At 33.7% G+C, this 22,753-nt stretch overlaps 2 protein-coding genes and 1 long non-coding RNA gene across 3 annotated transcripts; 2 read left to right on the top strand and 1 right to left on the bottom strand.

The window, feature by feature from the left end:
* The first annotated feature begins 2,500 nt into the window (after positions 1-2,500).
* Positions 2,501-5,466, top strand: LOC105780122 (protein NRT1/ PTR FAMILY 5.9). Its single transcript, XM_012604253.2, has 4 exons — positions 2,501-2,789; positions 3,017-3,234; positions 3,944-4,461; positions 4,548-5,466. The coding sequence occupies exons 1-4, from the start codon at positions 2,735-2,737 to the stop codon at positions 5,380-5,382; spliced, it is 1,626 nt and encodes a 541-aa protein (XP_012459707.1). The 5' UTR covers positions 2,501-2,734; the 3' UTR covers positions 5,383-5,466.
* Positions 3,848-7,377, bottom strand: LOC105780123 (uncharacterized). Its single transcript, XM_012604254.2, has 5 exons — positions 6,100-7,377; positions 5,114-5,207; positions 4,627-4,995; positions 4,431-4,548; positions 3,848-4,317 (listed from the first exon to the last, which is right to left on the bottom strand). Exon 1 carries the CDS (start codon positions 7,109-7,111, stop codon positions 6,101-6,103), a length of 1,011 nt encoding a protein of 336 aa, XP_012459708.1. The 5' UTR covers positions 7,112-7,377; the 3' UTR covers positions 3,848-4,317; positions 4,431-4,548; positions 4,627-4,995; positions 5,114-5,207; position 6,100.
* A 12,918-nt stretch (positions 7,378-20,295) lies between these two features.
* On the top strand, positions 20,296-22,200 carry LOC128040381 (uncharacterized). Its single transcript, XR_008195019.1, has 3 exons — positions 20,296-20,736; positions 20,878-20,949; positions 22,023-22,200. It is a non-coding gene; the product is annotated as an uncharacterized LOC128040381 (long non-coding RNA).
* The last annotated feature ends 553 nt before the right edge of the window (positions 22,201-22,753 follow it).

Below are 22,753 nucleotides of genomic sequence, written 5' to 3'. Positions count from 1 at the left end.
CATTTTTATTTTTTTATTTTAATTTAATTCCTTTTGTTAATTTGGTACTCTCTTAAACCCTAAATTCCTAAGTCTTAACCACTAACATCTAACCCCTAAACCCTTAACCCCTAAACCCTTAAATCTCGGCCAACCCTTAATTAAGCATAATCCATAATCTATAATCTCTAAATCCATATATATATATAGTACTCCCTAAAAATTAAAAAGCATTAATTAATTGTATAAAATTCAAAATCTCAGTTAAACCTTAATCTTATTAAACCCGCCTAAATTAACCATTGAAGGGATATAAATATTTAAGTATTCTATCTATTATATATATCTCTCAAGGCATAATTTAAACCCTAATTTATACATCTTTTACAATTACATAAGAACATATTTAAAATATAAATAAAAAATTAATCTAAACCCAAAATTGTAACCAGACCCTTGAAACCCTAAACACAAAATCCCTAAGTCTTAACAACTAACATCTAACCCCTAAACCCCTCCCCTAAACCTTAAATCCCGGCCAACCCTTAGTTAAGCATAATCCATAATCTATAATCCCTAAATCCATATATATATAGTACTCCCTAAACATTAAAAAGCATTAATTAATTGTATAAAATTAAAAATCTCAATTAAACCTTAATCTTATTAAATCCGCCTAAATTAACCATTGAAGGGATATAAATAATTTTCCGTACTCTATCTATTATATATATCTCTCTCAAGGCATAATTAATTAAACCCTAAATTATACATATTTTACAATTACATAAGAACATATTTAAAATATAAATAAAAAAATTAATCTAAACCAAAACCGTAACCTGACCCCTAAAACCCTAAACACAAAATCCCTAAGTCTTAACCACTAACATCTAACCCCTAACTCCTAAACCTTAAATCCCGGCCAACCCTTAATTAAGCAAAACCCCTAATCTATAATCCATATATAAATCCATATATATATAGTACTCCCTAAACCTTAAAATTATATGAACTCCTAAACCGGCCTTAATTCTTAAATTTCTCATATATCATAAAGTAATTAAAAACTGTAAACAATTTTATTATTATCTTTTACAACTACATAATAACATATTTAAAATATAAATAAAAATTAATAATCTAAACCCAAAACTACCCTAACTCCGACCCACAATTTGTAAACCCATTTCAAATCCCTAACTCATATATAACCCCTAACTCATATACCCTAAACTGAAAACCCTAAACTATAGTGATAATTAATTCAAAATTTTAAAATTAAGAATATCTCTTTTACGATTATATAATAAATTTTTAAATACAAATTAAAAACACTTACTAATCATGTACCCAAATAATTTTAAAATTATTTTAAATAATAGTCTTTTCATTTTTCCAAGTGTTTTATTTCAAATTATTTGTACGTGTTATTTTTTTGGAAGAATTTAAATAATCAATTAGAAATAAGTTCAATTTTAAATCATTATTATAAATAATAACCCAATTAAGGTAAAAGGCCATCGAAGGCCACTAAACGACGTATTTTATTTTTTGTGGCGTTTTTCCAGAAAACGCCGCTAAAAAAAGACCATTAGCGGCACTATACCAAAAATGCCACTAGGGCCACCGAAGGCCACTAAACAACGCCATTGTATTTTATTTTTTGCGGTGTTTATCCTGAAAACGCCGCTAAAAACATAGACCATTAGCGGCGCAAGACCAAAAACGCCACTAACGCCACCGTAGCCACTAAACGACGCCGTTGTATTTTTTTTTGCGGCGTTCTTCCTAAAAACGCCGCTAAAAACACAGACCATTAGCGGCGCTAGACCAAAAACGCCACTAAGGCCACCGAAGGCCACTAAACGACGCCGTTGTATTTTATTTTTTGCGGCGTTTTTTCTGAAAACGCCGCTCAAAACACAGACCATTAGCGGCGCAAGACAAAAAACGCCACTAAGGCCACTAAACGACGCCATTGTATTTTGCTAAAAACACAGACCATTAGCGGCGCTAGACCAAAAACGCCACTAAGGCCACCGAAGGCCACTAAACGACGCCGTTGTATTTTATTTTTTGCGGCATTTTTTTTAAAACGCCGCTAAAAACACAGACCATTAGCGGCGCTTGACAAAAAACGCCACTAAGGCCACCGAAGGCCACTAAACGACGCCGTTATATTTTGCTAAAAACACAAACCATTAGCGGCGCTAGACAAAAAACGCCACTAAAGCCACCGAAGGCCACTAAACGACGCCGTTGTATTTTGCTAAAAACACAGACCATATTGGTGTTTAGAATTAAAAGATTCCGATCACTTTAATAAATTCTCTAACCAATTAAAATAATTTTTTTATTAATCTCTTTTAATTCACTACATATCTTGAATTAATGGATAATGCTGGGATTCTATAAATCTAATTTTCTATCATATAAAATATATAATATTTCAAATATAAGCAATGCTGTTTGTGCAGCTTGCTTTAGAGACTATATATTATACTGTGACTGTGATTACTCAACAAAAATAAAATGTTATTTTCTAGTTCTCTGCGATAAAACCCTTTTGGGAACAGATTGGAATTAAAAGTGGGAGGAAGCAGCAGTCTCTCTGACTGGTGTATAGCAGCTCCTGATTCTCTGACAAGACAGCAGCCTGTCGTGTTTTGTTTTGAATCAGTTGTATTGGTCTTATGTGTATATAATCTCAAACCCATTTCAATTCGTTTAGCAGATTGCTTTCTCTTTCAATATGTCTGGTGGTGGAAGAGTTCAGGGACTTTCCAGGTCATGTATTCTTCTTATAGGTAACTATCATTCATTGTATAAGTTAACTTGAGGTTGCTGGTTACTAGCATGCATTTCTGCATGAAACCTGTTCTTTTAATCGGTTTAGGGTTATATGATTCCGATTTAGGTGTGCATATTAGATATAAATATGTTTCTAATACGAGTATATGTTCATTTTTTTAAATGTTTAGATTATCATAAATTTAAGTAAATATTTAAGATTCGGGTTTCTTTTATTTGATAGTGATTGCTGGCATGGAGAGGTTTGCATTCAAAGGGGTGGCATCGAATTTGGTTACATATCTCACAGATGTAGTGCAAATGAGCAATTCTTCAGCAGCCAAAACAGTTAACAGTTGGTGTGGATTCACTTCAATGTTGCCACTGTTGGTGGCACCCTTGGCTGACTCTTTTTGGGATAGTTATTCAACCATTTTGACCTCATCTTTCGTCTATGTTTTGGTGAGTCCACGCTTCTTTGTTCTTCATTTTAGAGCTTGCATGTCATGGAAATTTGAGTTTTTGATCCTTTGAACCACTTCATTTTCAGAGCCGTATTTGTTTATTATCATCAAAATGGGACAAAGGAGTACCAACATCTTAGCACTAAAGATGTTGGACCCTGACCCATCCCAACTTTTCATTCTTTTAATTGCAAAATAATTTTTTATTATTGTTATATAAATCTTTGTGACTAATATCGTAACAATTGTTATTTTCTAATTTCAGTTTTTTTTGTTGTTGGCATTCATTTTTTATTTAATCAAAATGGCCAAATCATGCATCCTTTGTTATTTTGATGGGAATTTGCTGCCATGGATAGCACCAACCTCCTTTTTGGCTTTTATCTCGAACCTCTTTCAAGATTCATGGCTTACCTAACCTCAGCAAAGAGTTAACCTTTCTCAGTGGGTATTAGCCTATAACATTTTAATATTTTAAAGAGATATAGTTGAACCTTTTCTGGAAAGTGGTTGAACCTGTTTGCACTAACCAGAAATCGACACTTTTCCCTCAAAATGATCTAGTATCATATTAGGCCTACTTGAAAGAGACATGGCATCCATATTAGTAATTCATGTTATAAGGTTGACATATCTGTGTATTTATACTGTTTTCATGCTAGTTTTTCGTGTGGTATAGTATTTTACATCGTTTTTTTAAACTGAAGGGACTTGGAGCAGTGGCATCAACAGCAACGATATGGACATGGTCACCACCAAGCAACAAAAGCTCCCCAGCATTCCTGTTTTGGTCTCTGTGTTTGATTTCACTAGGCCAAGGTGCATATAACCCATCTTTGCAAGCCTTTGGAGCTGACCAACTGGATCATGATGAAGAATTACCCTCTAGCAAGGATGACAAAAGCTCTAACAAAAAGAGTTTATTCTTCCAATGGTGGTATTTTGGTGTTTGTAGTGGCAGCCTCTTAGGTGTCATACTTATGTCCTACATCCAAGACACCTTTGGTTGGATACTTGGATTTGCCATCCCCATGTTTGCAATGATTACATCAGTTGCAATTTTCACATGTGGTAACCGAATCTATGCATATAAACCAGATAAAAGCATTGACAGTAAGCCATTTCAGAACATACTTCAAGTAATCAAAGTGACTGCATCAAAGCTTGTCAATGGCAGAATCAGAATCAACTTACCAGATGACAAGTCTGATGTAGGGGAGCTTGAGTAAGTTTTCATGTTGGGATATCGAGGAAGCTTCAGATTTTGTGATTTCCCATGAGTTTCTGATATCATTCTCACTTGTTTTATAGGCTTCAAGAGAAACCACTTTGTGATCAAAAGTTTGGCAGCAATGGTGGTTTCGATGGGAATCCCAGAAACAAAACTTACCTGCTTGAAAACGCTAAAATAGTACTCAGGCTTTTGCCAATATGGGCAATGCTTCTGATGTTTGCTGTAATTTTCCAACAACCTGCAACCTTTTTTACGAAACAAGGCATGACAATGAAGAGGAACATCGGTAGGAACTTCAAGATCCCACCAGCAACACTACAAAGTGCAATTACGTTATCTATAATACTAATGATGCCATTATATGACAAAGTTTTGATCCCAATCACCCAAATTGTTACCCGCAATCAAAAAGGTATTACCGTAATGCAGAGGATGGGAGTCGGCATGTTTCTATCCATCATTGCTATGATCATAGCTGCAGTTGTCGAAACAAAGAGGCTCGAGATCAGCAGGAAGATGAGTTCCCTAGAATCAGAAACAGTAGAACTAAGCATCTTTTGGTTGCTTCCTCAATATGTTCTTCTAGGAATTTCAGACATTTTCACAGTTGTAGGGATGCAAGAGTTCTTCTACAATGAAGTACCTGTTAGGATGCGAACGATGGGGTTTGCACTGTACACAAGTGTTTTCGGGCTCGGAAGTTTCCTGAGTGCCTTGATGATTTCAGTCATTGAAGCCTTCACAAGTTCAGGAGGAAGACAAAGTTGGTTCTCTGATGACATGAGGGAAGACGGACTCGACAAGTACTACTGGCTTTTAGCCTTAGCAAGTACTTTGAGTTTACTGTTCTATGCAATTTTCTCCAAGTTCTATACAACGACAAGTGAACTCGAAAATGGAAACTGTAAATAAGCTCTTTTCTAGTTTGATCTGTTTAATAAAGTTTTGTGCAATGCTTTCTGTTGATATAGTAAGAAAAGAGCTCCTTTTTCTGTATGCTTCCTTTGATTCCGTTGCTACCACAGGCTTTACACAACCGAACAGATCATACAGATTTAACCCTTCAACACAATATCGATTTGGCTCTTTTCCGTTTGACACTAAATTGGGTTTTGTTTTACCTCATATGATTTGGATATTCTACATTAACACAAAGTAATGCAGACTAGATTACAGCTACTTAACCATGTATGCTACGCGGAATCTTTTTTTCCCCCTAAAATCTTCATGTTCAATGCTTGTGTTCGATATTTATTCAAATATGGGCATGAACTATGAAGTATGACTCTCCAAATATATACAAGTGCCGAATGCCATTTAACTATCCAAAGTATGACTAGATATTGGAAAAGGTTCAACTATCCAAAGGAATTACAATCATGTCAAATACTATGATATAGGCAACCACTCAATACAATTTTTAAACTCGAAAACTGCATTAACATACGAGAATCAAAATCAGATAGAACACGAAATAGAACTCAAATCTCATTGACCAAAACAACAAACAAACGGGTATATTTTAGTTTATGCAAAGTCAATCATCACTTATTCACTAATATCATTACAAAAGAATAAAATTACAATGCTTTTCACCCAGCTATCCGAAAGAAACCACTAAATGTTTACCTCAGACATGTGAAGCATGGCCATTACCACCCAATTCCACAACAGCCGACTTCTCTTTCACCAAATCATCTTCTTCTTTAATCCCACTGTCGAGATCGTCATCGGAATCCAAAGTGAAATTCCCCCCATTACTACCCATTAGCTGTATTTCAGCCCCTAATGGCTTATACCGCAAACCATCCCCTGAAGCACCAACAGCAACACCATTTCTTTTGCCAATAAGCGATAACATCCCAACAACCAGAACCACAACCAAAGCAAGATGGCAATTGAATTGCAATGTGGCAATAGACCTTGCTCTATGATAATCAGGGTGACTTCTGCATTTAATAGTATAATTCCCTCTACTTTTTTCATGTAAGCTACATCCATGAACCATCAAATTAGAGTAAAATGAAAATCCCATTTGCACAAACCATGTTCCGTGTAAAATCAACCCAATACCTCGTACCGATTTCGAGTAAATGGACCTGTTAGATCTCAATTCTAACATTGTTGAAACCACACAAATTGCTATGGGAACACATAAAAGATCAAAATATCTATTCTCAATCCCACTTGTATCCTTTCTTTGCAAGTAATACAACAAAAATTCTTCAACAAAAGCTAAAAGCAGAACTAATTCAAGAACAGGATCAGGCCAAAAGTATGAACCTTTCTTATTATTTAAAAGACCCAAAGCAGAGTAAAGCAAGAAGAGCAGAGCAAGTGAGAGCACTTGTAACTGGAGCACCGTCCCCACCCGATCTTTTGAACTGAAAGCATCAAAGATTGAAACCACAGAATTCAAGAAAATCGAAAGGGAAAAGATTGATACAAAGATGAAAGATGGTGAAGAAGAAAAAGGGTCCTCTTTAGTTTTAGAAATAGAGGCAGATTTGATCTGGGTTGAAAGTGAAGAAGAAGATGGAGTTGGATTCGGGTTTAGGGTTGGGTTTAAGGAGTTGATGAATTCCCAGAACCCGATCAAGATGAAACCAACGCCGGCAACGCCGTAATTGAAAAATCCCATCTTTTTTGTTGTTGTTGTAGTAAAAAGTTGAAGCTTGAAAGGCTTTTAATTCTTTTTTGGGTTTTCTTTTTTCTCTCTTTGAATCTGTGACAATTTTTCTTTTTTGCTTTCTCTTTGAAGAATTCAAGATCTTTGAGGCGGCTCTCTTTTATTTTCTTTTTCCTTTTTCTTTGCTCTGCTTTTCTTCGGAAAATCAGAGTCTAGAATACAGGAAACAAGACAAACAGTCATTCGTTGCTGCCGGTTGTTTGATGTCCCAATCCGATTTCTGGTACTCTAGACATTTCCTATTTCGGTTTTTTAGGTATAATGGTAAATTTAGAACCTGATATTTATTCATTTTATCATTTTTGTCCTAATTTCGGTTTATTAAAATTTTAATAAAAAATTACAATTTTTTTTTTAATTAGAAAAGCTGACTAAACTACTAAAACTTTAACAGTATTGATATGGAAGGGTAATTTAAGTGTAGTTTATTATTGATGCAAATATTTTTTAAAATAATTTTTATTTTGTTAAATTCTTTTTATTTGTGATGAAGTACTTGTTGACTATCTCATTAAATTTTAATGATTCAGTAAACTTTTTATTTAAAAAATTATAAGTGATTTAATTAAATTAGAATGTTGAGTGCCAAAATAAATAAATAAAAATCTATACCAAAGTGACAAAAAATAAACTTTAAGAACTAATTTATTATTATGTTTATTTAGTCGTAATGATAACAACATTTACATCTTTCTTTTCATTTGACCATTATTTTTTTAGCTAAATTTGATCATTAACCTTTCAAAATAAATCAAATTGTTTCTTTTTTAATGAAAATATTGACTAAATCATGAATTTTTTTAATAATGTTGGTGGGACAACTCGCGTGATGTGTTCACGTGTACTTGATGCTGACATTGCATTATTTGTCTTATTATGTCATATCAATAAATAAATTCAAATTTATAAAAAATTCAAATTTTAAAAAACTTATAAATTTTTTTAAAAAAAGCATGAAGTATATATGGATTGCTATGCGAGGTTGTTATGTTTAAAAATTTAATGTTTTAGTTACTATTTCTATTAAGAAAATAATAATTCTACTCTTTTTAAAGGTTGATGGTCTTATATAAACATTAAGGGCTAAAGTTTGCATTATGCCATTTATCATTAAAAAATTTGTTAAATCTTGCAGTCCCTGTACTGTAATTTGATCATTTTAGACCTTGTAGTTTTTAATTTTAAAATTCAATCATCACTAAATTATAATTGTTAAATTCAATAAGTTAAGTTTTGTTAGTTCTAAAATGACACGCCAAACATATTATCATATGTGTAATGTCATGTCGGCTTATTATTTCCACATGTTACTCATTAAAGTTCAGTTAATGGATTAATTATTATCATTTGTGTAAGACTAAAATTTCAAAATTCACAAATTATAATGGTCCAATTAAAAATATGGATTAAATCTACAATTGAACATATGATAAAAGACTAGAAATTGAATTTAAACAAGTAGGTTTACCGGTTATTGTTTGGGAGAAGACTAAAATTGATCAAATTAAAGTATAAAGACTTTGAAGTGCAGAGGCTAATAGCAGAATTTAACCGAAAATTTTCAATTCTTAGAAACTCCACTCTATTGTGGATCTTGTATAACCCGACCCGGGACTAGTTCAGTGTGTAAGAAAAAGTCCAACTCTTCGTGGATTAAGTTGAAATTTTTGAGCCTCTGAATTGTGTTGGGCTATTAATTGTGGATTTAAATAAGAATTTATTTTTATGACACTCATTTTGTGAAAAACAACTTTAATTTTTTATTAAATTAGTCTCTATAAAAGAATTAAATAATGCCAAATTAAAATAGATTTAATATTTTCTGTTTAAAAATATAATTTACCTTTTAATAAAATTAATATTTTAAAAATTTTATGATTCGTAAAATAAAATCTTTTGTTTAAAATTGAACTGTAATTGACAAGAAAATTGATCTATTTAATAATAATTTGACTAATTTAATACAATCCCTACAATATAAGCATATCTAAAATAATTTAACAAAAAATTTTAATATCAATATATCTATACTATTATAAAATCATTATTACGTTGATGTTATTAGTTAACCAAGTGTTAATTAGAAAAAATTAAAACCCTTTTAAAATTTTTTAAGGGTAGAAATTGTGGTTAAATGAAAGAATACTTTTATAAATATATTTTTATATTATTTTTCTTTCATTCACATTATTCCTTTTGAAAGAGGTAATTTTTAACCATGGTAGTTTTTCAAAGTAGGTAATTTATTCTGTCTAATTTTGCATTCCATCTCTGTTCTTTGTGAAAATTAATCTTTTTATTTTAATTCGTCAAAATTTGGTCCTTTGATATCTCAAGAACTGAGCATGCATCAATATTACGAGCACAACCAGCTATCCAAACACCATCATGATTCTGCACAGCACTCTCATCAACCGCACATTCAAACTGCTCATTCCTAGCCCCTTCCGTATTCACTTTCAACCAGCTGATATTCAGCTTAATCCAATGAACAATTGTAAGAGCCCTCGTGCAGCCCGTCCAATCGTAGGTGACTGCTCAAGTTGTGCATACCTGCTATTAGCCCAAAGTCGGCGCGTTTGGTGTATGAGACAGCCCCCCACAACAGAATCAACATCGAAAATACCTCTATTTTGTTGCTTCCAAATGCACCAGCAAAGTGCAGCAAAAAAGCAGTCCCAATTATTCGAGTCAAAAGGGAACCGAGAGGGATCAGTAATGTTCACATCCAACCACTCAGCAAATGGCGAGTTTAGAAATTCATGAACCTCATCAAGGCGTATAAGAAACATCCAATTTGACATAGCCGGGTAGCAAAAAACACAGAATATGATCAATAGATTCAATTGGATCCCCACATGCAACAAACCGAGCATCTATTGCAATATGTCTGTGAACCCGAATCCTATTCGCTAACAATTTATTCTGGAAAGGTAGCCAAAGAAATACCTTAACTCGTTGAGGGCACAGCAGCTGCCACTCCGCTGTCATCTTTTCTTGGGGACCTAGTCATTAGAAAATGCTTATAAGCCGATTTCGTACTAAATTTGTTGATCCCAACGCCACCTAGGAAAATCATTAACATCCCATCCACGGAAAGGCTTCTTAGTAGTTATACGATGAACAACTTTTGATAGAAGAGACCGAAAACAATCCCAATCCCCACTACTATTAGTCAATGTGGCAATAGGAACTAGTGACAATGGAATAAGATTCGAACGGGAGAAAAATTGAAAAAGCATAATCCAACAATCCCTTCAAAAATCCACCATTAATCCATTACCAACATTCCGGACAATCTCGTTCCGTACCTCATCCCAAATGTTACTAACATCCTTCCATAGCCAAGAACAATTTGTAGCATGAAAGGAAGTCGGGATAACACCATCTAATTTATACTTGGCCAGAAAAACTTGAACCTAAAGCTGATCAGGTCAAAGAATTAGATTGAATCCCAACTTCATTAAGAAAGCTTCATCCTGTTTCCCTAGATCCTTGAACCCAAGACCCCTTGCTCGCATTGGCTTGCATATATCCTTCCAGCTTACAAGAAACAAACCTAGTTTGTTCTCAGTGTCCACCCCCCCCCCCCCCATAAAAAAAGTTGCGAGTCCATTTCAGGGCACACTCTTTTTGGGACAATAGTCGATTGCATAGAATACACCACGAACGATAGTTGCCCGAACTGCGTTCGCAAGAGTAATCCGTCCAGCTAAAGTGAGGATCTTAGCCTTTCAGCCAAAAAGCTTTTGTCGAATGATGGCAATATTGTAATCAAAAGTAGATTGTGTAACCCTACGATGCAGAAAGTCCTCAATAGAAGAAAAACCTAACCCTATAGAGATGACCCCCCTCAATTGTAATGAAACATTCTTCGAAAAATAAACCTGTGTTTTTTGCAAATTGACATTATGACCAGAATGGATGCAAAATTCCTCAACTACCGATCGAATTACTCTCATTTGATCCATTGATGCCTCAGTAAACAAAATAAGGTCATTAGCAAAGAAAAGATGGGAGATGTTTGGACCATCCCTCAAAAGTTTAAACAGCTTCCATCGTCACCGGCTCACCTCATTAGAGATAGCTTGGGCCAACCTCTAATGCAAAGTATAAACAAATATGGTGAAAGGGGATCCTCTTGATGGATTCCCTGTTAAGGCTTAAACTTATTCCACAGCACACCATCTCAGACAATTTGCATTTATGTGGACCAAATACAGTGCATAATTACATTCCAAAGTTGATGTTGGATCCTAACCTCTACCAAAGTATCATTGATGAAATCTCAATCTAATCTGTCATAGGTCTTCTCCAAATCAATTTTGATGGCCACCCATCCAACTTTACCAGCCTTTTTACGCATGGAATGTATAATTTCTTGAGCAATAATGATATTATCTGTTATGCACCACCCAGAGACAAAAGTCAACAGGTTCGAGAGCACCCAATTGAGCATAAATGGTTTCAGCCTATTGACAATTACTTTTGATACAATTTTATACAACACAATACACAAGCATATCGAACGAAACTATTGAATTGTTTCAAGAATCTTCTTTGAAATAAGCATTAGAAGGGTCTTGTTAACCTAGTCGTTCAGTTGCCCTCCCTCCATAATACACCTAACAAACTCACAAGCACTTTCCCCAACCATGTTCCAATTCTGTTGACAAAAGAGCATGCAAACCATCAATTCCAGTAGCCTTTAATGGTTCCATTTCAAACACAACATTTTTTACTTCCTCATCGGATACCATGGCGTGCAAATTATCCATCTCATATTGGTCTAACCGACAAAACGTATTTCGCACTTGGTAATTGCTCACGATGCACTGATCCCTCGTAAACAAATTAGAATAAAATAGAGTAGCTTCCTATAAAATCTCCTGATCCCCACACCATGATCCATCAGCAAGGTTCAACAACTTAATGTAATAGTCCCTCAACGATTAACAGTGCTAATATGGAAAAAAAAGTATTCCTGTCACCATTAATTATCCATTTATGGCGGGCCTTTTGGAACCAGAGGCTCTTTTTTTAGGCAAGCACATAATCTAACTCCATCTTCAATTGATGCTCTAAACCTAAAAGGAAGCTAGATGGAGAATGATCCAACTTGCTTTCAATACCACGAATCCTTGCCATCAACTTCCTTTTCTTTGTTCTAGTATGCCCAAAAACATCATGGGTCTATTTTCGAACCTTTTGGGTGAAAACTTTGACATTCTGCACGACGTCCTTAGAAGTACTCCAAAACATACGAATGTCAAGCAAAGAATTAACACAAAATATCAAGAATTAAGGCTGCTTAATTGCAAGTGTGATAGGTCAATTGTAATAGTTATAGTGTTACAATAGAACACTTCAGAGTATTTCAAAGATTGAACTCAAGAGATTGTTAAATTGGTAAATGTGTTAATCAAATTAATTATGAGTTAAGCAATTACTAATCTAGTTGAGTCAAAAATTATTTGTGCAACCAAATAAAATAAGATTTAAGCTATATCTAAATTAACAAATAAAAATACTAAACTAACTTTCTTCCTTTTTATTAGAAACAATGCAAATAGATTGAAATGATGGTCAAATGATTCATGGATTACAAACTAAGCTCATAAACATATGATGATTATATTGTTTCCCACTCTTAGCTAGGAATCTCCTATTGTTCTCATCCTAAACTAAAAGATACCACCTAAGCTCTGCTCTTAGTCTCAGTTAGGCATATAGATCTCCTCACAGCCTTACTATTCGACACAAACGTATCAAAGTCCTACACGATAAAGTTTCCTCTCGGTCTTGTCTATATAAATCTTCTACTAGCGGCGTCAATTCTATTGTAATATGCAATTTAATATACTTGAACAAACAACTAATCAAGGAATAGATTAACTTAGTTAAGTAACTCACTCATCAATCAACCAATAAAATGATTTAGCACATAATTAAACTTAAAATCCACAAAAGCATTTTAACAAACATATGGTAGACATAAAATATAAAAGTTAAGGGTTGAGAAAATGCACATTAATATATAAAAATCTGATGATGCGCAGGAGTTTAATCCATCTCCATTCAAAAGTTTCTAGCAAAAATGAAGAAACAAAAATACTACAACAAGAAGAAAAGAAAAAAAAAAGAGAAGCAAAATGAAAACCTAAACTAAAAAAAGAAGAGTAAAACTTATGTAATGTCTAATCTAATTTTCTACACTAGCCTTGCCACCCAAATAGTTTATATAAGATGATATTTATAGGCAAAAAAATATTTAACTTAACATTGACAATTATGCCATTTAAATGAAAAGTGTCTTAAGCTTGTTTGGACACAAAATTGCCCCTGTAGTTTTTCACCTGTCAAGCTTCAGTGTCACGACACCTAAGTTTCGATGCCGCGACTTCCGTGGAAATAGGAACGAGCTTGACTTGGGGGAACTTGGTGTCACAACGTAGACTTCATGCTATCGCAACCTCAACGATAGTGGCCACTGCGTTTCTTCACATCAACAATTTGCTTGGAGTTGCGACCTCGAAGGTTTGTAGTTGTAACTTTGAGGCTCAATGTTGCGAAACCACATGCTTAATGTCGCGACTTAAACGACAAGTTTTTTAAAAGTTGAGTTTTAGTTGAAGTTCACTTCCTTGAAATGATGAAGGGTTAGTGTCGTGACACACATGCACCGGTGTCGCAACCCCCACAACAGTTAAGGTCCTCCTTGATGTTTGGCCTCAATCATCTACCTACACAAGCTTAGATCAATCATTAGACTCCTTAATGACATAGTTTTTTTCCAATTTTAGTCTCAAAAGAGGTAAAATATAAGAAAAGTTATCATTAACACTAAAAGCTAATAATCGATAAACTATGTGAAAACAAGTTCATTACATACTCAAGAGAGTCTAATTTGACATATCGAATCAAGACAAACCACTGTTGCCATGCAGCTATAAACCAAAAAAGGTCGTTGACCATGCGATCTTAGATCCTGTCCAATTGATGATAAAATCGGCCCATTATCAGACCTAACATGTTCCAAGTGTTGTACATAAGAGTTCGAAAATTCCAGCACCCATTACTCATTGCCAATACATCTATTTAATCTTTGTTGCAAATTCCCTCGAGATCACATGAAAGCAGGACTAGAGAACCTGAAATCATGCAAGTCCAGATCGAATAAGAAATTGATGAAACATTGATTAATAGCATACCTCATAGTCGATCCCCCATGTCGCTCAATAGTAGACACAATAGCATTGAAATCCCCACTTAACACCCATGGAGTATTCGATGAAGGGGCAGGCAAGGCCAATTGACTCTAAAGGCCATTCCTTCTCATAGGCTTAAGGCTACCATAAACCACTATTAAAAAAAAAATGGATCACGTGCCAACGTCAACACACTTCTCATGAACATATTGATTTGACATAGGCAAAACCTTAATTAAGTTGCATACTTGGCCTCCACAACAACCAGATCCCACCAAAAAAGCCATGCGTCTCAACTCGAAATGAAGACTCATACCCAGTCCTATGCATAACGCCATCAACTTTAACTCCATGCACTCAAATCTCCAGTAGTGCAACGACAGACGACTTATGCTTAGAAACAAACATTTTTAAAACTCAATTGATTTTAGGGCTTCCTGCCCTTTGGCAATTCCAAAATAAGGCATTCATAAAAATATACAAACAAGAAAAAATTACCTCGCTGCCTACTAGTAGGATTAGCAGTGTCATCATCTTCAACAATAGCATCCCCAACAGCATATCTAGAACCAGAATCAACCGCAGGAATATTCGTTGGAACATTTTCTTTCTTACCATTATCCAATATGCCACTTCGTTAATGAGAAAATATCATGTCCTTATAAATAAATATCGTAAATAAATTTAAACTTAATTAAAAAATAATTACAATTTCTTTCATCTACATTTTTGTTTATGGACGACTTACCTATGATTTTTACCTTTGGTTCACCGCCATAAAATTCCTCTTTCATTCTAAACCAGGCATCATTTTGCAGTTAATATTTTCGACAAATACATTACTCAAGCCAATGCACCTAAAATCATTATTTTAAAATCCAAATAAAAAATATAATTTTATTGATGTACAAGCACTATTTAGTTTTATACTATTAAATGGTGAACATAAATATGTTTGATACATCCTCAATATACTATTAAACTTGTAAAACCCTTTCCCGATCAGGTCGCTGAACCTGAGCTATGGAATGTTACTACAATTACCGAAATAGATCACATTCAAGTTAGGCTCAAAATTTTGATTAAATAATAAAATACTTCATAGACCATGCAAAATATGATTTATAAACTAAACCGAGTCTCAAATGAGCTTATGAAAGCTCTTAAGTCGACCTGAGAACAGATAAGGATCAAACTGGAAATTTTTCAAAAAGTAAAAAAAAATTGCAAACAGGGGTCACACGACCGTGTGTTCAGGCCGTGTACCTCACTGTGCCCATGTGAATCCTAAATGTGCCTTTTTGTACAAGTTTTCAATTCAACTTTACAATTAGATCATACATATGCATTTAACCGTCTTTAAGCCTATTCCAAGCATTCTCAAACCATGCCAAACATATCATAATTCATCATCTTAAACATCTAACAAATATGTCTCATTCGCACCAATACACAACAAAGTAACATATACCATTATAAGTCATTCAAGCATACATTATAACATGTATTATCATCACATTTTCATAATCAAAACATCCATGCCATTCTCAATCACCTTAATTCCATTATCCACATTCAAAATTGGCCATCCAAATGCTTCAATCATAGATTACCATAATGTCATCATTCACACTTATATACACGCTTTATAGACATTCAAAGTCAAACACCATATAAGTTCAACTTGTGATCAACCAAAATAAAACATATACAATATAAAAACTGACACCCCTAGGTATATGTCAATTAACTAAAAAGGAAGTTCACCATCATTATTGAGTCTGGGATCTTCATTGGATGCTAAAATCGATATATAGGGTCACATACTTAATCTAACCTGTGCACAGAAACAACTAAACGTTGAGTAATCCATACAAAGACATCACTATAAGCAATATCAATACGAGAAGATTTAATTGGCACCCAGTGCCTCATCGTGTAAATCGCATACCATACTCCAAATTTCATACTAGTCTTTCAAGGTTTTATTAAAACATAACATTATACCAAGTTTATTATTTATACCGTAATAGCATACCATACTCCAAATTTCATACTAGTCTTTTGAAGTGAATAATTTGCACCTGACACTCATCGATACATTTGGAGACCAGTGCCTCATCAGATAAGCTGAAGTAATCCAATTGCACTCAGCGCTTGTCAATTTATTTGGCACCTAGTGCCTCATCGGGTAAATCGAAGTATTACTTGCACATTTACTAAGTAACAAAATTTCCATAGAATTTCAATTATATTCCAACAACCAAAATTCATAACTCAATTCAACAAGTCATCTCATAACATAACATTTTTCAATCTAATACAAAGTCAATTTCATACTTGCATCAAAATACACTATTTTCCATTTTATACAATTGAGTCTTTCATCACAAGAATCAACATTTCATTCAGTAATTATTCTAAACTTCAATCCATTAGTCTCTCAAACATTTAAGCAATTGAGCCCAAGTAAGCTTATAAGGAAAATCACGTCGACTATACGGATACTTATTCGAAGCCCATCACTGTACAAAGCACGTTGATGCGATAGAACATTTAATGATACTCTGATGCGTGTAAAGCACGAATTAGCCTATCAAACCCCGCAAACAATTCATTTGTTTATTTAAAAATACGAACAACTCTTTTAAATAATAAATATTCATTTAACATATTTCAAACAAATCAATAATTATTTCATACATAGCAAATCATTAATAATCGGTATAACATAAATCAACAATCAACCACGTATTTCAATCACCTAAGCAAGTGATATAGCAAAAGTATAAGATAAATAAGAAATTAGCGATCACAAACCATAATTCTAAACATTCATCGCTTAAAACCCATCAATTCACAATGAACTTCAGTTTCGACTATTTGTTAGACACCTTCTCTTCAATATAAAGAAAACAAATGAATTTATTAAAATTAGATTTAAGTTATTATTTTCATGACAATTAATGCGTTTTAATCTACAAAAAAATTTCATCTATTCCCAGTAAAATTAATATCCAACAACAAGTTCAAGCATTTGTGGCAACAAATTCGATGAAATTACGCCATCAATTTGAAGTAGATAATAGCAACAAATAATTAAGAAATCAGTTAGGAAGGAATGGTAATAGTAGCCACTATATCATGGCTGGTCGATGGAGGATATTTTGCTATCCAACAGCCTTTTTAAAGCAATGGTCGGTGCAGTGGGCAACAAATACTTGTTCGATCAGCAGTGAATTGGAAAGCAATCAAGTAGGTCAATGAAGCAGCTTATTTAAAACACATTGAAGGTTGTTTAATCAGCTGTTTGGAGGCTAATTGGTGATTGAAATTGGATCAAATGGCAGCTGGTATAAGTAGTGGGTAGCAACTATTTTGGGAACAATTCAATCCGCAATTTGCAGCAAATAATTTGGAAGCAATGTGGTCGATGCAAGGAACATTTCGTAATTTGAGACGATATTAGAAGTTCACATGGTCATATTGGACTAAGATCTCAATATGGAGAGCAATAAGATACTTTGAAATGGATAGCATTAATACACAATATTCGGATAACATAAAGGAAAACCTTAAATTCCATTTGAACAACAACAAATGTTCAACCTTTCAGCAACCGAATGAAACCATAATTTCAATTTGGACAACATGCATTATTTAACATTTAGACATCAAAGAACGGATTTAATCCTCATCAATTCGATCAATATCAAGTGTCCTAATTTGGAAAATAGTAGTCTTAAATAAAACCAAAACAAATCAAACCTAAAAATTTTCACGGTTAATATCGTAAAGAAAAATTTACAGAACCAACAAGATTACCAAGATTTTCCCGCTGCTCCTAGCTTCTACTGTCTTCATTTTTCTTTTTGTTGCAACCCTCTTCTTCTTCTTCGACTAGCAAAATCAACCTTCTTTTAATTATAACAATACTTACAACAAATTCACAACACAACATTTAAAATAGTCATGCATTAACATTCCATGGAATTGCACAATAAGAAGATGATTTTCTTCCCTCTTCAAGCTCTCGATTTTATCATCTTAATAATTGATTCTACTCTCCTCCCATTTTCTTTTTCTTTCTAAAAAAACAAAACAAAGAAGAGTTATGATCAAGGAAGAGCTTAAGTGGGTTACCAAGTTACTTGAAATTTCAGCTACCTAACTAGCTAAAATCATAGTTTTTCCACCATGCATGCGACACTAAGCCTTCTTCCAATCAGTTTTCCAGCAGAACAAATAAGGAAGAAAACTAAAACTCCATTCCCCCTTTCTTTCCATACAGTGGAGACAAAATAAAGAAAGTGGAAGACGGGACTTTTTTTTTTATGTTTTATTCATTTCTTTATTATAATTATCTAAAATTTTAACTTTATTTCCACCTAATTTCATGTTTCTACCATAAACTAACATAAAGAAATGGTAATTTTCCATTTTAGGCCTTGGTTAAATGTTATTTAACTCCATTATCAAATAAAATCAGTAGAAATTAACTTTTACGATTTAATCCTTATATCTTAATTAATCACTAAATTGATAAAATTACTAATCCAAAATCTAATTCACTTATACAATAACTCCATAAATATTTAAATATTTATGAGCTCGATTCAAAAACGAGTTCTTGATATCTCGGTTTCCAAAACTACGACTTTAGCATCATTGCACTTGTATCTTAATAACTATCAATTAAAAAATTACTAAACCAAACTTTAATATATTTCTATACTAGCTTAAATAATATTAAATATTAATATTTACAAACACAATTACAAAAATAACATTTGAAATCATAAGTTTTGACAACACTAGAAAACCGGGTCATTATAAAACTAGAGTATATGTTTGGTACATTCTCAATATTGAAAAAGAGCAAAACCATTGAAAAATTTACTGTAGAAATATAATGACTTAACATAGTTGCTTCATCATTAACGCTTATAGCTTTTTGTCGTTAATGCTTCGTTATTGATTAATTTTCGTCATTAAACATTTTATTTAAAATCGATTTTTATTCTTCCCTTTTAAATATTATTTATAAACTGTAGGCATTGAATTTCATCCGGATCTAAAATCAAAATTGAATTCTTTTTATTAACAAAATTTATGGTGGAAACAATTTCTCTCTAGAGGGTTACGAGGATGAGATTCATTTGAATGAGGATCGGTCTACTAAGAAAGTACGTCTTCAGGAACGAAGCGTTGGTGCTAACGTTGTGATGGTTGTTGGTTCGACCCTTGGTCCTCCTTTATCCTGGAACGAGAGGTTAGTGGGGAAAGATCTTGTTAGCTCAAGGAGGGGGATCATAGCAACAGGGGTGGAAGTGGAGGATGACTTTGATTTCATCGAAGGAGACATCACGAGATCAATAATAAATGGTATTCCTTCGATTATTTTCTCGGAGAGGGTTCAGCATTTTTTGGGTAAAGATATGGCTAATACAATAGTGATCAAACTCTTAGGCCGTAATATTGGTTTTGCAACACTACAGAATAGAGTCTCAATTCTTTGGAGACCATTGATGCCATTCCAACTTATGGACATTGAGAATGGGTATTTCTTGGCCAAGTTTTAGAATGGGGATGATTTTGAAAAGGTGCTCTCTCAGGGCCCTTGGGTCATTATGGTCAATACTTGACAGTGCAATCGTGGCCTATCACATCCCATTTTTCCATTTTTCTATTAATTGTAAAATAGTGAAACTCTCATCCCCTATGTATTAAATTAATTGCACAAAAATAAACACAATGAAGTGTTGTGGCTTAGTGGAAATAAGTTCATTAACTATCATAGAAGCCTTAGTTCAAATCCCCATGTTCTTGTTTTTTTAATTAAGTTTTTGCGCACAATTGGCATGTGCATCCAAGCTTTGCCGTCCATCAACATCCCCCTTTTCATTCGTTGACCAAGCTACACACCCGTTATACTGTCCACCACCCTCATTTGCACCTTCATCTCTATTTTTTTTTCAATTCCTTCATCTTCTTTTGCTCTCAAATCAAAATAGAACCACAACCACCTCCTTTTAACTTTTGTTCTCCAACCACTACAACTGAGCCCTCCACCACCATTAAAAACCTCCTAACCACCGTAGACGCCGCCCATTTCCACTCCTCCTTCCTTCTACCGTCGTGCATCACCGTGAGTTGTCGTGACCGCCACCATGAACTGCCGCCACCGTCGGACCACCGTCGTCGTCATCGCCAGTGACCAAAATTTTCCTTTTTGATTTCTCTTTCTTTTGTCAATTTCTTAGTGACTACAACTCATATTTTTCTTTCACTTATTCGATTACTTTAGATCACTCAAACATCAATCTCATTCTATTCTTGATCCTTCAATCATCTCGTATTAAATCAAGTGTAAGTAAGGTTGTTCGATCCGTAAATTCTTCATTTTAGAAATACCATGGTTTGACCGAATGGTATAGAGTGATAATGTCATCAAGTTATTTTATTAATTGTTTATCATAAGTACTAATGTGATTTCATATCAACTTGAAGGACCAAACAACGCCAAGCAAAAAGACCCTTAGTGTGATAACGAAGACAACAAATCCAAGTTTCGATTTAAGGGTAAGTGCTGGTGAGAACTATTTCAAATGATTAAAAATTTAAGTATTAAAAATCAAATTTGATAGATCTAACTAAAATACGTGTTTGATGCGATAGATTCATCTACTGGCTTAGATCCAAGTGAAATCTCCTTTATTAGGATTGTGGCAATCGGATCTATGGTTTAAAGTGTGGGATTTAACTCTTATTTTAAGTGAAATATAATGTTATTTAATTTAAATAAATGTTATTTAATTAATTAATTTGTGAGCATATTAAGTACTCGAGTGGAGTTAAAAAACTCAATCAAAGAGGAATCCAAGTAAGTGTCCTAAACTATTAGGTGTTGTGAAAATCCATGATTTGTGATATGTGATGTATGTAATGCTGATCTCAACTCTATGTTATGTGATTTATGGATAGATTAATATGTGATGATCTAAACATGTGATATATGTATGTGTATGTTAAGATCCATGTTTTAATATAAATATGTATATTAAAGCATGCTAAAGTGAAAACTATGTGATATGTAAAAGTGTGAGCATGATACATGCATATGTGTAAAAACCGAGAAATATGAGTTATGAGCATGAATATATGAAAAATGTGAAAAGTGAAACATATGTGTTAAAATGGCCACATCATATGCATGGGGTATGATTGATAAAGGAGGAAGCTATGTAGCAGTTTAACTGTGATTATGTGACCGTTATCAGCAATTATGTGGTGGCTTGTCCACGATGTGCTATACGGCCATTATCGACAATTATGTGGTGGCTCTTCCACGATATCTTATGTGACCATTTATCGACATCTATGTGGTGGCTTGTCCACAAATGGTGTGTTATCGAATGGACAAGTTTTAGGGAACTCGATATTGGTGTGTAGCGAAGATGGGTAGGAAATCCTCGGAAATGTACATTATTACATAAGCATAACTTGTTATGTTCATTAAATCTGATGCTATGTGAATTCTGTGAAAGTTATATTTATGATGATTTGGATGTGTTATGCTACGTGTTGAAATATATGTTTGTTACGATCTCACACTGAGCCTTTTAAAGCTCACCCATGTTATGTGTGTGTCTCAGGTAATTCTTGTAATTGAGGCTCAGATTCGGATCTTCGGAGGGGCTCTCCGGTTAACGATCTTTTGGTCATGGATTTTCTTTTAAATAATGTGGGACTTTTAATAACTATATGAGTTCATTTTGGATTTTTATTATAGACTTTAATTTGATTTTGTCTTAATAATTTTTTTGGACTTTATTTTTAAATTATGAACTGTGGCATGGGATTACTATTTTGATATTTTGGGATAATATTGCATGAATTACTTTTATATGATTTTTAAACAATCAATAAAAGCTTTAGTGATTATTAGCCACTGCAAATTTGTGATTTAAAAACTAAGTTATAGTACGAATATTTTGAATTAAAAGGGAACAAATAAATTTTTATTGAAAGGAACACGATGTTTTAGAAATGACATATTTTCAAGACAAGTGAGTTTTTCTTATAAAAATGTTTTGGCCATCTTTATGGCCCATATAATTACTTAGATTGGGTCGTAGCATCTAGGTCTTTTGAGGGGTTACAGTCGCCTGTCAATTTTAATCCTGCACATCCATTTCAAGTGTTGTAATTCATGGATCCGCCTTCCTGGGCTTCTAGGGCACATGTGTAATCGGAAGATTTTATGAGAGATCGGAGTAATGGTGGGGAAGGTAACAAAACTGGATTTTAATACTACCAACGAAGCATGAGCTAGTTTATGTGTATGGTGATCCATGTTAATATGGATAAATCATTGGTTTCCCAG

The sequence above is a fragment of the Gossypium raimondii genome, chromosome 4 (assembly GCF_025698545.1).
Source record: "Gossypium raimondii isolate GPD5lz chromosome 4, ASM2569854v1, whole genome shotgun sequence".
Taxonomy (NCBI): Eukaryota; Viridiplantae; Streptophyta; class Magnoliopsida; order Malvales; family Malvaceae; genus Gossypium; species Gossypium raimondii.
The sequence above is the reverse complement of the archived record's forward strand: the minus strand, read 5'-3'. Positions and strand labels throughout refer to the sequence as shown.

Excerpts from the sequence above, each read along its gene's own strand:
- LOC105780122 (XM_012604253.2), top strand. The coding sequence starts at position 2,735 with ATGTCTGGTGGTGGAAGAGTTCAGGGACTTTCCAGGTCATGTATTCTT. Across the intron at positions 2,790-3,016 it reads GTCATGTATTCTTCTTATAG|TGATTGCTGGCATGGAGAGG; the intron begins GTAACTATCATT and ends TTTATTTGATAG. Across the intron at positions 3,235-3,943 it reads CATCTTTCGTCTATGTTTTG|GGACTTGGAGCAGTGGCATC; the intron begins GTGAGTCCACGC and ends TTTAAACTGAAG.
- LOC105780123 (XM_012604254.2), bottom strand. The coding sequence starts at position 7,111 with ATGGGATTTTTCAATTACGGCGTTGCCGGCGTTGGTTTCATCTTGATC.